Source organism: Salvelinus alpinus, chromosome 33 (assembly GCF_045679555.1).
Source record: "Salvelinus alpinus chromosome 33, SLU_Salpinus.1, whole genome shotgun sequence".
NCBI lineage: Eukaryota > Metazoa > Chordata > Actinopteri > Salmoniformes > Salmonidae > Salvelinus > Salvelinus alpinus.
The window spans coordinates 20,351,737-20,366,755 of record NC_092118.1 but is presented as its reverse complement, the minus strand read 5'-3'; the positions used below and the strand labels follow the sequence as shown (position 1 = coordinate 20,366,755).

Below are 15,019 nucleotides of genomic sequence, written 5' to 3'. Positions count from 1 at the left end.
CTCTAGCCATGGCCTTCTATACAGCTAGATAAAGCAGATGAACACATACTCACACTGATCCACATGGTAATGAGATGGAGTCCGGAAGGCCTTCAAAATACAGACGGACGGAACACCCCCAGCATAACCTTACCACACACAACCGCCGTCCGACTCGCTGCTCTACACCCCAGCACCCCCTCATAAATTTAAAACGCTGCTCCCCTCATTACCATACGCCAATCATCTCACACTTCATTCAGCCAAGCAGGCCATACAAAGCTCCTCACTCCCTCTCACTTTTAGTGCCCAGTTGTCCCGCTCTCCTTTGCCTAATGGTCTATTTTAATGAGTGGGGGGGGGGCTGCACACGTTGCATCAACAGCCCATCAAGTGATCAACCTTGCCTGATGCCGTTTGTGGCCTTGCCTTGTCCACAAAACAAACACAGCTGTAGTCAGTGCTGCTCTAGGTGATATGTTCAATCTTCCAGGGACACATTGGCTGGGAATTTCTACGTTTGCAGGTTTCATGCCACGTCACCCTGTGAAAGGCCTTTTCCTCCCGGCAGGTTTTTGATTTGGGTCTGAGGGAGTTAAGGTCACGCAGTGCGTCACCAAGCTGATAAGAGACAGCGGATGAGGCATGTAGAAACTACTAGTGAGGTGGTTGATCTGGTTGTCAAGATAATGTGTTTACAACAGCCTATGCAGATGTCAAAACACTGTGGTTTTCCTGTAGCCACATTGGAGGTGGTAGCGTTCTAATATCACACACACAGTGACTGAGTACTCACTAGCAGTGTGAAAGCTAACAGCATACCAGGATCAACTTTGTCCTCTAACTGGAGCACACTGCAATTGAGTAAACATGAAGGCCAAATATATACCATTAGAGGGGGTGCAAACACCACAGAAGTGACACGCTTGTATTGAGGAAGTTGGCTGCCTTATTCCTCAAGAAGAGTCCCGAGGGCAATGGAAGAGCAATCTAAATGTCTGAGAAGACTCCAATACCACATTGCTGCAGAGAGAAAAATGTAACTACATTTCAGACAACTCTAAAGTGGAGGACAAGAGCTTATAAAAGCTGAAGTGTTGTCATTACAGCATGTCCCTTCCCGCTGTAGGTCTGGGACTGGGCCAGGTATAACCATGTAGAGAAAATAGTGTTGTTTTTTGCCAGAGCAAAAGGTCAGAGTAAAGCACATTAGCTGAGTAGAGTTACTGATCTGACCAATGAGGCTTGGCTAAACTTGGCTTTGGTCAACCGAACAGAGGCCCAAAACGTTTCACCATTTTGACTCTAAACAGCTTTTTAAGTCTCCAACATGTTCAGATCCCTTTATGGTGATGGGACAAATCTACTCAGCAGTCATACAGAAAGAGACGCCCACACACAGCTCGCAGTTTCCTGGACACAGTCTGAGTAAGTGTCTCTAATGGTCATGTCTGGTTTCCTTACTCCCTTATGGCCAACACATAGTTAATGGCTTACCAGTAATCACAGTAAAAACAAAGCCATTGGACATTTCACAGTGAGATTACTGATTAGTTTGCAACATTCCTAATGATCAGTAAGAAATGCTGTCGGAAAACAGGACACTAATCAAAAATGGATGCCCTGTGAAGAGTGGTGGGGTCTTTAAAATGGAGAAGCCTAACATCTGTCAACAGAGAGACCCACAGGCCAAGCCTGCCCCAGGGCAGGAAGCCTGGCTTCATGTCCGACCAAGCTCTTCAATTACTGTCATATCACACAGGGGAAAGAAGGGTCAGTTGGTGTGGAAGAAGGAGCTACAATCTCTTACCTTGCCCCCCAAATATCCACTACTGTCCCTGGTTGGCTGACTGCTACAGAGGTAAGCTAAGCTCAGGACTGCGGTTGAAAATTAGCCGGCTGGCTAAAACCGGCACTTTTACTGAAACGTTGATTAATGTGCACTGTCCCAGTAAAAATAAAATAAACTGAAACTACCACATGTTAGGGCCAGTCACCGGTCACACTGGCAGGGCAGGCTGATTAAACTCTCCTTCGATTCCCTCAGAAGGAAGAATTACTGGGTCCCCCTTTCCATAAGAACCAATCAGTAACCCACACGTCAGCCAACAAGCCCACACCACTACCAATTACTGACATTATACACCCACTAAACACAACCTAGGAGTCAGTGGGAGGGAAGGTTTATCGTCTGACCTTCCCATAGCCCAAAATATAATCTGTTCATGGATGCAATGTAAACAAATTATAAAGAAATGAACTAAAAAGGATCATATTTTCTTGCAACCATTTTGTGTTCGCTCACTAGCTAGTGATTTCGCAATCCTCCCCAGTTATTTTCCCAACATATTTTCCCCAAAGGGATTAAGCAATCTTATTTCATCTCTCTGGTGAGTTTTCAGAAACTATTGATCCCCCCCCCCCCCCCCCCCCATTTGCAACCTTTATTGAGTCGGTCTGAGCTCTAAAAAGGGCTAAGCTGATGTTTACTATGTGGTTCAGATCATTATTTGATAAATCAACATTATTGCCTATGGCATTAGTATAAAATAGACCTTTAGGCAAAAGAGCATTTTAAAGGAAATTGACTGACAGCCACTACATTTCCAAAGTAGGCAGCATTCAAAAAATCTGTATGGAAACTATTACAGAGAGACATGTCAGAATGATAAAAAACCCAACTAAAACAATATCACCGGAATAATTATTATCTTACACTCAGATCTATTCCATGAACAGATGCATCATGAATGATCTATACCTGGAAGACGTGAAATCTAGTTGCCTAGCAGGATACAGGCTAACCAGGAAGGAAGCTATAAAAGTTAAATGTGAAATGGATGCAAAAAAACAAAGTAATTCTACTCATCATGCCCACATTGAAGTCTTCTGATGGAGCAACCAGAGAATATAATGGCCCACTTACAAACAGGAAATGTTTAATTTCTTACACCCCCCACTGGGGCACCAACAACAAACTATCCCAAGGAGAGCTTAATTATTCATAGATTGTCCTCAAAACGGAAGGAAGGAGAGGAAAAGTGAAAACCTAAAACCTGGTGGTGCTGCTCATAGGATTGGAGTCCCATTCCTGTCAGTCTTCCCTCAGCCGCACTGTGCAATTCATAGTTCAAAGTCCCATCTCACCCATGCTCTGATTGGGCGTTCCGGTCAGGAAGCTCCTATAGGATCATCTGTTCCTGACAAACACACAGCTCCGCTATGCAAACAAATGCCACAACACAACGCATTGAGTAGACGAGCGGGAAGAAGTTCTGTTAACGCCACATGAAATGTACCATGACTTGCCTCTCATCTGCGACAAAGGAAGACCACCACAGAAAAAAGTTTGTGGGATGTTTCATTGAACAGAAACTGAAAAGCATGGAAGACTGTTAGTGTTGAGAATGCTAACATGTTAGAGAGACGAAGGAGGCCATTTTTCTGATGAACTCATTTACCACAAACAAAACAGCAGGCTGAGCATATGGGGGACTTTGAAGGCCTCCTCCCCTTAAGCAATGAGATCAAAAGCTGTGTGAAAAGCAGAGTGATGCTTTCAGGACAGTGCAGAAATCTCCACAGACACACACAGGTGTATGATTCAAGCATTTCACTACACCCGCAATAACATCTGCTTAACACATGTATGTGACCAATAAAATGTGATTTGATTCGTATGGAGGTTGTGGTCAGCCACTCTCTGTAAGAGAGTAACAGAAGAGAAATCTTACCCAGAAAGGCAATGCTGCAGTCGTTCAGGTAACTCTGTTTAGTCTTTTGGGTGAGTCATTTCTCTGGAATGGATGAACTGAAACTAAACAGTCATCAAGGGGTTTCTATAAGGACCACTGCCTCTGGTAAACTAATATTTAGCCTAAATCTCCAGAAGAAGCAATGCTTTTTACAAGTTATATGGGACATAAATATCAAACACTGTCAATATTACTCCAATATATTATATATTTTTAAAGATAAGTATTTTTTCTGCTATAGTAAAGTGATATAATTAAATTGGTTCCGAGTGCCTCAGACTTGGAAGATGCCAGCCTCTAATAAATATTTAAGCCAATTTAAGGTCAGGTATTTTGGCACTAACAGGCAATGTGGGAAAAGCGGTCTAGAGCAGCACTTTCTGCAGTAGATGTTTCCTAATTATTCACTTAGACAAAACACACAGAGACAAACAAAAGAGGGTGAAGAATCCCCAAAAACTCACATTGCCATGGTTGACGAAGCCGTGTTTACTAGCAATGCGGTCAGCCTCGTCTGGTCCTCCAGCGATGTGGACGGCCCATGTGTTGGTGTAAACCCTCTGACCAAGGGCCATGCCCAGCCCAGACACCAGCAGGACAAGCAGGGGCACCAAAAGCAGCCGCTCAGCAAGCCGGGACCAGGGGCCCATGGAGGAGGATGGAAGGCCCAGAGCCATGGGGTCCTACAGCAGCGCAGTCCCTGAGCTCAGCGTCTTTATGATAGGCCGGGGGTGGCCGGGGGACATACAGGGGTGCAGAGAGACAGCACAGGACAGTCACTGCACCGGGATCACCTAAGAAGAAAGAGAGAGTTACAAACATGTAGCAGAGCTCAGCACAATGAGAACAACAACTCACAACTTCTTTTCAGACTGCTGTAATAGTGTGCTGAAGCAGCATGTATTGTCAGAGGGAAGTTAATCCTGCCAAGGTTTGCTCACTTGTTACATTGCAACCATGACAACAGCATTACAAAAGGAGAACGGAGTGATGTGAAGATATCAACATTTACAGGGGAACAATACAAGATTAACAACAGACTTGAGTTAAAGGAGTCCAAGGTCCTTACTTCTCCCTTTCAGTGAAGCTATGACAATTAAACTTGTATTGTATTTGGAATTACAAAAGGCACTTTAAAGAAAACAACAATCATTAGTTGAAGGAAACAGAATCCATACCAATTTCTATAGCATGAAAATGTGGATTGCAAATGCAGACGGTTTGTGTGTGGCAGACTTTTCAACAGCCTGTTCACCTGACAAACTAGTAACAAATACGGAATTATTTTTCTCCTAACTTTGCTTCTTGGCTTTTCTCAGCACTGGAGGTGGTGGAGAAGTGGATGTCTCTTACCATGTATAATGCAAAGCTTATGATCAAACATGTACAACTCTACTTCCCCTCTCACTCTCCTTCTGTAAGGCAAGATAGACTTTCGCCCTAGCAATGACTAGAAGTCACCCAGCAATGACTAGTCTAGGTTTTCACTCATGAGAAAACTTGGCACTCCAATTTCAGACAAACTTTTCCAAGTAAAGAGCACTGTGAACTGGAATCATGAAAAAAAAAAAATTCTAATAAAAATGTCCAACCCCATAGAGATCCCTAACCACTAGTATGAGAGGTGTTCAGAGTGAAACCAATTAAGAAATGTAGCCTGCTGACTTCAGAGAATGTGGTTGAGGCTGCTTTGAGACTTCCGTTCTTCCATTACCTCCCAAAAAGCTACAAAGAACACTGGCCCTACCTGTTCCTCAACTTTCCAAGAAGATTTTTCATCGAACAAAACATTTCATTTCCAGCTCGGTCTTTCAAAAGGAAATTGGATGATGATGAGTCACAGAGTGGGTCCGAGAGAGAGAGTGATGGGACGACCAGCTGAAATCTCCCCTATGAGGATGAGTGTTAGCCATTGGCAGTCAGTTATGAGACCTCAGCTGGGATGAGGCTCTGGCTGAGGAACCTTGGAGGCTCAAGCTCCACACAGGAAAATTGAAAGAAGAAAATATGAAAAAACATGCAACGCTCAGCTCCCCTTTGAAGCACTTTTGGCAATTGAAACCCAATAATTGCAAATTACAGATCGGCTGGAAGAAAGACTGTCTTGAAATGCAGAAACAAAGCAGAGAGATAGTGTTGCATGGCATGAATATGCTAAATGAGAAGCTGGGTGAAAAATCTTGGAGGATTCAACCCATTAAAGATAAAAATAGCAGGCAGAGGTACGAAGTAGCATGACACAGTTAAAATCGCTTCAATACTGATCTAGCTATAAAACTACTTCTGACTGCGCCTTTCAGAAAATGTATAGGGATGAGGAAAAATCCCTCCTGACTCATAACTAAATGTTTAAATTTGTACTATAGCATCCTAATTCCATCACAAATAACATAACAAAAAATCAACATTTACTCAAGCACACCAAAACTTCTTCGTGTCCAAAGATTTATGATCCACTTACAGAATTATATGCAATGCTAAAGACACAATGCAGAGTAGAGGTCGACCGATTAATCGGCATGGCCGATTAATTAGGGCCGATTTCAAGTTTTCATAACAAATCGGTATTACGCCGATTACATTGCAATCCACGAGGAGACTGTGGCAGGCTGACCGCCTGTTACGCGAGTGCAGCAAGGAGCCAAAGTAAGTTGCTAGCTAGCATTAAACTTATCTTATAAAAAACAATCAATATTAACATAATCACTAGTTAACTACACATGCTTGTCCTGCGTTGCATATAATCAATGCGGTGCCTGTTAATTTATCATCGAATCACAGCCTACTTCGCCAAACGGGTGATGATTTAACAAAAGCGCATTCGCGTCAGGGTGTATGCAGTAGTTTGGGCCGCTTGGCTCGTTGCGAACTGTGTGAAGACCATTTCTTCCTAACAAAGACCGTAATTAATTTGCCAGAATTATACATAATTATGACATACCATTGAAGGTTGTGCAATGTAACAGCAATATTTAGACTTATGGATGCCACCCGTTCGACAAAATACGTAACGGTTCCGTATTTCACTGACAGAATAAACGTTTTGTTTTCAAAATGATAGTTTCCGGATTTGACCATATTAATGACCTAAGGCTCGTATTTCTGTGTGTTTATTATAATTAAGTTTATGATTTGATATTCCATAGAGCAGTCTGACTGAGCGGTGGTAGGCAGCAGCATGCTCGTAAGCATTCATTCAAACAGCACTTTCCTGCGTTTGCCAGCAGCTCTTCCCGATGCATGAAGCACAGCACTGTTTATAACTTCAAGCCTATCAACTCCCGAGAATGGGCTGGCAATACCTTAGTGCCTATAAGAATATCCAATAGTCAAAGGTTTATGAAATACAAACGGTATAGAGAGAAATAGTCCTATAATTCCTATAATAACTACGACCTAAAACTTCTTAACTGGGAATATTGAAGACTGATGTTAAAAGGAACCACCAGCTTTCATATGTTCTCATGTTCTGAGCAAGGAACTTAAACGTTAGCTTTTTTTAACATGGCACTTATTGCACTTTCACCTCCAACACTTTTTGCATTATTTAAACCAAATTGAACATGTTTCATTATTTATTTGAGACCAAATAGATTTTATTGATGTATTATATTAAGTTAAAATAAGTGTTCATACAGTATTGTTGTAATTGTCATTATTACAAATATATAATATATACAGTGGGGCAAAAAAGTATTTAGTCAGCCACCAATTGTGCAAGTTCTCCCACGTAAAAAGATGAGAGGCCTGTAATTTTCATCATAGGTACACTTCAACTATGACAGACAAAATGAGAAGAAAAAAAAAAATCCAGAAAATCACATTGTAGGATTTTTTATGAATTTATTTGCAAATTATGGTGGAAAATAAGTATTTGGTCAATAACAAAAGTTTCTCAATAGTTTGTTATATACCCTTTGTTGGCAATGACAGAGGTCAAACGTTTTCTGTAAGTCTTCACAAGGTTCACACACTGTTGCTGGTATTTTGGCCCATTCCTCCATGCAGATCTCCTCTAGAGCAGTGATGTTTTGGGGCTGTTGCTGGGCAACACGGACTTTCAACTCCCTCCAAAGATTTTCTATGGGGTTGAGATCTGGAGACTGGCTAGGCCACTCCAGGACCTTGAAATGCTTCTTACGAAGCCACTACTTCGTTGCCCGGGCGGTGTGTTTGGGATCATTGTCATGCTGAAAGACCCAGCCACGTTTCATCTTCAATGCCCTTGCTGATGGAAGGAGGTTTTCACTCAAAATCTCACGATACATGGCCCCATTCATTCTTTCCTTTACACAGATCAGTCGTCCTGGTCCCTTTGCAGAAAAACAGCCCCAAAACATGATGTTTCCACCCCCATGCTTCACAGTAGGTAGGGTGTTCTTTGGATGCAACTCAGCATTCTTTGTCCTCCAAACACGACGAGTTGCGTTTTTACCAAAAAGTTCTATTTTGGTTTCATCTGACATTCTCCCAATCTTCTTCTGGATCATCCAAATGCTCTCTAGCAAACTTCAGACGGGCCTGGACATGTACTGGCTTAAGCAGGGGACACGTCTGGCACTGCAGGATTTGAGTCCCTGGCGGCGTAGTGTGTTACCGATGGTAGGCTTTGTTACTTTTGTCCCAGCTCTCTGCAGGTCATTCACTAGGTCCCCCCGTGTGGTTCTGGGATTTTTGCTCACCGTTCTTGTGATCATTTTGACCCCACGGGGTGAGTTCTTGCGTGGAGCCCCAGATCGAGGGAGATGATCAGTGGTCTTGTATGTCTTCCGTTTCCTAATAATTGCTCCCACAGTTGATTTCTTCAAACCAAGCTGCTTACCTATTGCAGATTCAGTCTTCCCAGCCTGGTGCAGGTCTACAATTTTGTTTCTGGTGTCCTTTGACAGCTCTTTGGTCTTGGCCATAGTGGAGTTTGGAGTGTGACTGTTTGAGGTTGTGGACAGGTGTCTTTTATACTGATAAGTTCAAACAGGTGCCATTAATACAGGTAACGAGTGGAGGACAGAGGAGCCTCTTAAAGAAGAAGTTACAGGTCTGTGAGAGCCAGAAATTTTGCTTGTTTGTAGGTGACCAAATACTTATTTTCCACCATAATTTGCAAATAAATTCATTAAAAATCCTACAATGTGATTGTCTGGATTTTTTTTTCTCATTTTGTCTGTCAGTTGAAGTGTACCTACGATGAAAATTACAGGCCTCTCTCATCTCTTTAAGTGGGAGAACTTGCACAATTGGTGGCTGACTAAATACTTTTAAATCGGTATTGGCTTTTTTTGGTCCTCCAATAATTGGTATCGGCGTTGAAAAATCATAAAATCGGTCGACCTCCAATGCGGAGGTCCAGATTAAGCATTGTCTTAACCTGCTCAACCACATGGTCAGAGTGATTATTAGCTTCTGGCAAAACAACTTGTTTATTGAGCTCAACAGCGACCAAAACTACAGTTTAAGAGGCAACAAACAAGACAAAAAAATTCTGAATAAACATGTGATGCATTCCAGGTTATTTCCTTCAATGAGAACTTTTCAAAGACCTAGTTGAAATACTACTAGTCACTAGGAATTGTGAAATCCATTGGCAGAGTGGCCGTCAAATCCCTGTGCAGTGCTCCAGGCAGTGTGTTCTGTTACAGCTGTTACAATAGACCCGACAAAACATACCCACCTAACAAGCAGCAACATTTCCACTTTATATAATGCCTTGTTCTGCTGTCGTACTGGCCGGCAACATGATTATATTTTAGAGGGGGTGATGAATCTTTTCATCACTAAACAATTAAAAAACAACTCCACAAAAAGTACCAGTATGAAGACTCAGGTGGAACAACTTCAGCTTTCAGAACGGATGTATTATTCTGACAGAACACTTGGCCAAAGCCACCAAATACAATGCAATCTTAACTTTAACTATAAATGGCAGAAAGAACCTCACTGTTACAATAGCAGGAATATGCCCGGATTGACAGCTCAAGAAACAAGAAACTGACATTCCAATTATCCCACAATGACGATTGACATTACTAGTTTCACAGAAAAGGTTGAGAGAAAAAAAATGCCTGGCAAAAAAATGAAAAAGCCTTAGCTCAGAAATGAGAAACATTTAAGCCACACGAAAGCCATTATATCACGCCCAGATACACTATTTGGCCCATTGTTCCCTTAACCTCAGTGCATGTGGAACCCTGCAGGGAAGAAGAACTGCGGTGCTGCCACAACTATGAGAGGAGAGGAGTTTGCTCTGCCAACTGCAGCCAGTGCTATCAGAGCAGCAAACACAAAGTTAGACAGTCTGTAAAGTCAGACCGTTCCTCTGAGATGAGCACGAATCAGTCTGATTCTCTACGGTTAATTTATTTATTCGGGCACACCAAAGATTTATGATCCACTTACAGAATTATTTGCAATGCTAAAGACACAATGCAGAGGTCCAGATCAAGCATTGGTTTAAAACCTGCTAAACCACATGGTCAGAGTGGTAATTAGCTTCTGGCAAAACAACTTGTTTGTCGAGCTCAGAGACCAAAACATTCCAATTTAAGAGGCTGCAAACAAGACAAAATACTTATCTGGATGAAAATTTGATTAAACTCACTGGGTTTTCTCTGAATGCCCTAAAGAAAACTACAGTCTTTAGAGCATAACACTTTCAAGGGGAAAAAGCTGTAAGATATGCAGCTCACCTTTGCGCTTCAGACTAATGTTGTTGTTGTGATTCTGATGCAGTCCGATCTGATGCGGAGGCAGCACACACAGACAGAGGTGTGCACCTTCCCCAAGCCTCCCTTTAACGTTCACAGACATGCATGGCTCAAAGTACACACACCCCTAGTGACCTCATCTGGGCACTCAACCGTTCAGCCGGAGTTTAATGTCAGTATAAAAACCATACACCGTGGAATAACAAAAGCTCAACTACTTTACTGCTCGCAGGAGAAACTGGGAAACCAGCCATTTTGCTGCCAGTGCTCATAAGTGTTAGCAGAGTAAATGATACCATACGTCAAAGTTTGGCAGCAAATCTTATAAAGCTGCACAAGTGTTAACAGATAGATGTGAATCAAAATCACCAAGTAGTCATACATTTCATAACTCTGCTTGAAATTATCTAAAAGGGTAACCCAAAGGCCAAATGGAAAACACATTACATTCTTGGGTGATAATTTCACAAAGTGTAAGTCAAACTGCAGATGGGGGTGGTGATGCTGCTATTGCCCTTGACAGGAGATAACATTGGCAAACCACAGAGCAGTGCCCAAGGTTAGAATCCTTCAGCATTTTCCCCTGCCAGAGGTGTCAGGTCTCCCTACTAGCAATCAAAACATGGCCACTGGTTCAGGAGTTGAACAATGGCTAGAAAGTCAAGAAATCAATAAATCTCAAACAGGAACAAACTTTCACAGAGCCCAGTGGTTATTTGCACAATTTGCATTTTCCCCATAGGCAAATTTGAACTCCGGGAGAGGACTGCTGTGCTCTGACACACACTCTAACACGGAGACATGATAGGGGCACTTAAAGGTGATAATCCCTTGAATACGTGATGAAGACAATACATTTGTATCACAATCCACAAAGAATATCCAGGTCCTAAGGTTTGAACATTTACAGCATACTACAATATCCTGTCTTCTTGTCTTGAGCTCCTCTAACACTCCACTGTATGTTGCTTGCAGATAATGAATATTCCCTGCCATAAGTATTACATTACCATGTAAAATGATTACTCATATACAGTAGCAAAGCTACAGTAATGGCGTTTTCTCCACCAAATAGATCCTTCTTCAAATCATAAGGAGCCAAGCTACAATTCAAATCAAAAAGTATTTCAAGACGTCTTTCTTAATGTTGGTCGCAAAACAGTGAATATCTCCTCTTTTGGCAGTTATACCAGTCAACATGCCCAGTTAGGCTATAAAATAAAACTTCTGCTCGTGTCTCAAAAAGTTATCCCACGTTTCACTAAACCATTCAAGTTTCATTATATTTTATGACAACAATTGTGGTTCATAGCAGAAATGGCGTATTATTGCTATTTAAAAAAACGACAACTTACCACAAATATCCTTGACAACTGCATACAGCTGGGCGATAAACTTCGCATACAAGACGTTCCTGAATCGTCTCCCGCTGGTATTTCAGTAAAGTAACACTGTGTCGCGTTATCAGCTACAATTACTTGATACAATGTAGCCTACTGCGTTTCTGCGGCGCTCAGAGCACGCGCTCTTTCACACAATTTTTCCCGTGTCTAATCCCAGCCTGTTTCTCTGGTTTTTCCGATTTGGACGGTAATCGGAATATAATTTCAAACAAATCCACTCCACAGAACAACAACAACCGGGATCTACGTCGACGGCGTCATGTTTCAGCTAACGTTACAGCCAGGCTCGTAATGCCCTTTTGGCAGACACAGACAGTTACAGCCCGAGTGTCTCCGTTGATAGGGACAAGGCAGTACCGATGACAGGCAAAGCACACTCCTCACACTAAGCAACTAGTCTGGCCTCTTCCAGGAACGAAGGTACGCCAGTACAAAACTCCCCATGAGCGCCTCAATTATCAGGAAACTTTCCAATGCCTTAGGAGGGTTTATTCTGTAGGCTTACCAGTTCCCGTTTACATTACGCATGATCCCCTGTCTTCTTCGATATACTAATTCATCGAATATAGTCTTACAACTACCATACTACATTGTTAATGGTAAAAAAAAAACATGATCGTATGAAACCTCTCAAAACAGCTGAGGGGTCCACATCACATAGCCCCTCAGGAAATACGTCATGGCGAACGAGGACAAGGAGAAATGCACAGGATTTGGACACACCTACTGCTCAAGAGTAATATACACAGTAGTATAGCGCCATCTGCTGGAATAATCTATAACAAATATTGTCTGCACAGTGTTAATAATTGTTTTTTAGGGGGGGTGCAAAGACCAGATGTTTTCATTTTGATGAGCATCAGATATGCATCATGATATAGCCTATATGCATAACATTATGGTTTAGGTTTAAAATAATAGGGCCCTCACTCACAACCCTAAAACAAGCAGTGATGTGCACCACTTCAAATTCGTTTTCAAAAGCTCTGAGCTGAGGAGCCTTTCAAGAAGAACTCAAACGAAGCAAACCCTTCCACCCCAGCCTTTTAAATTGTCTTTGCCCAGACAAGTGAGGATGGAAAACCCACCTGGCTCTGTTGAAGTATATTGGTGCTCACTGCCATTTAATGGCTGCAAAAGGATGGCGCGTGTAATCATGCACACGCTGTTGAATAGCCTACCGCGTGACATGCAGGTCGCACCATTGGTGCAAACTATAGCTTATTTACGCCAGCCTACTCAGCCAATCAACGACATTATTATACTTTTCAATCTGGTCACTTTCCTTGGCTTGTCTGATCCAAGGCTAAATACAATTGCAACCCTGTTAGTAGATAGATTGAAAATAAAATTTGAAAAGTGTTTTAATCTTCCACCGAACATTGGTCAGTGGTCGACTCAAATAAAAGTTTAGCTAAAACCTTTAGGAATAATACCTCCATCTTGCGACTGGTTGGACTACTGGCAGTGGTTACGTTCAGCGCGCCCCCTGATCAGTTGTGTTCTAGAATGTTAAATGAAATATCCCATTTGTTTAGTGTTAAACCTATCAAACCAACGTGAACGTGTCATTTCCGGTCACAACTTGTAGACTTGTTTACGTGCTGCTGTGCGTTTTGTTGCTAACCTTACTTTGCTACCTGACAACTTTACGGTTTTTACTTTTTAATTACAGTTTATATTTTTAGTTTTCCCCCCACTCAACTTTTTTTCATTCAACTTTTTCACTCCGGACGCTTTATCTGGACATGGTTCGCCAGGACCTCCAACAGCCGAAGCTAAGTAGTAACATTAACATGATGCCTTATAATTGCAGTCGCTGTACTCATAATATACAGGAGAACGATCGCCTTACGGGGAGGATAGCTGTGCTGCAAGCCCAGCTTCAGGCGCAATCGTTAGGCAAGGGTAATTTCAGTGTAGGAAAGGATGAAACAGCGTCTGTGTCACCAGTAAGTACAGATAGTAGTATAAATCCCATCGCTTCTGGAGGGAAATGGCTTCTGGAGGGAAATGCTGTAGGAATGCTCAACCGGTGTCGCTCATTCAGCCGACAAACTTTCAACCGGTTCTCCCCATTAAGCAGCGAGTCAGAGGCCGAGCCTTCTCTGGTCTCTACTCCTCCCGTTACGGGGTCTGAGACACCGAAGCCTCCCACCATTAGCTCTGACAAATTGAAAACCCTAGTCATTGGCGACTCCATTACTTGCAGTATTAGACTTAAAACGAATCAGTAGCGACCATACACAGTTTACCAGGGGGCAGGGCTACCGACGTTAAAGCTAATCTGAAGATGGTGCTGGCTAAAGCAAAAACTGGCGAGTATAGGGATATTGTTATCCACGTCGGCACCAACGATGTTAGGATGAAACAGTCAGAGGTCACCAAGCGCAACAGCTTCAGCATGTAAATCAGCTAGAAAGATGTGTCGGCATCGAGTAATTGTCTCTGGCCCTCTCCCAGTTAGTGGGAATGATGAACTCTACAGCAGAGTCTCACAACTCAATCGCTGGTTAAACTGTTTTCTGCCCCTCCCAAAAGATAGAATTTGTAGATACATTGGCCCTCTTTCTGGGACTCACCCACAAACAGGACCAAGCCTGGCCTGTTGAGGAGTGACGGACTCCATCCTAGCTGGAGGGGTGCTCTCATCTTATCTAGAACATAGACAGGGCTCTAACTCCCCTAGCTCCACAATGAAATAAGGATGCAGGCCAGGCAGCAGGCTGTTAGCCAGCCTGCCAGCTTAGTGGAGTCTGCCACTACCACGGACCCCAACCAAGGAGCATCAAAGGTAGTGCTATAAATTCTCAGACAACCCAAAGATTCCTTGATGCCCTTCCAAACTCCCTCTGCCTACCCAAGGATGTCAGAGGACAAAAATCAGTTAACCACCTAACTGAGGAACTCAATTTAACCTTGCGCAATACCCTAGATGCAGTTGCACCCCTAAAAACTAAAAACATTTCTCATAAGAAACTAGCTCCCTGGTATACAGAAAAACCCGAGCTCTGAAGCAAGCTTCCAGAAAATTGGAACGGAAATGGCGCCACACCAAACTGGAAGTCTTCCGACTAGCTTGGAAAGACAGTACCGTGCAGTATCAAAGAGCCCTCACTGCTGCTCGATCATCCTATTTTTCCAACTTAATTGAAGAAAATAAGAACAAACACAAAAAAAA

The 15,019-nt window shown here is 42.6% G+C and overlaps 1 protein-coding gene across 4 annotated transcripts in view; it reads right to left on the bottom strand.

Moving 5' to 3' along the window:
• The window catches only part of LOC139563237 (furin-1-like), a 98,253-nt gene extending 85,244 nt beyond the window's left edge, over positions 1 to 13,009 (bottom strand). Inside the window, exons 1-2 of one of the 4 annotated variants that reach the window (XM_071381693.1) lie at positions 12,927 to 13,009; positions 4,199 to 4,528 (exon numbers count right to left, since the gene is read on the bottom strand). In XM_071381693.1, coding sequence (XP_071237794.1) covers positions 4,199 to 4,411 — 213 coding nt within the window. In that variant the 5' untranslated portion in view covers positions 4,412 to 4,528; positions 12,927 to 13,009. Of the gene's footprint in view, positions 1 to 4,198; positions 4,529 to 10,417; positions 10,552 to 11,790; positions 11,930 to 12,343; positions 12,453 to 12,926 lie in introns of those variants that run through there. The other 3 variants (XM_071381694.1, XM_071381692.1, XM_071381690.1) reach the window with 3 other exon arrangements.
• Between the last annotated feature and the right edge of the window lie 2,010 nt (positions 13,010 to 15,019).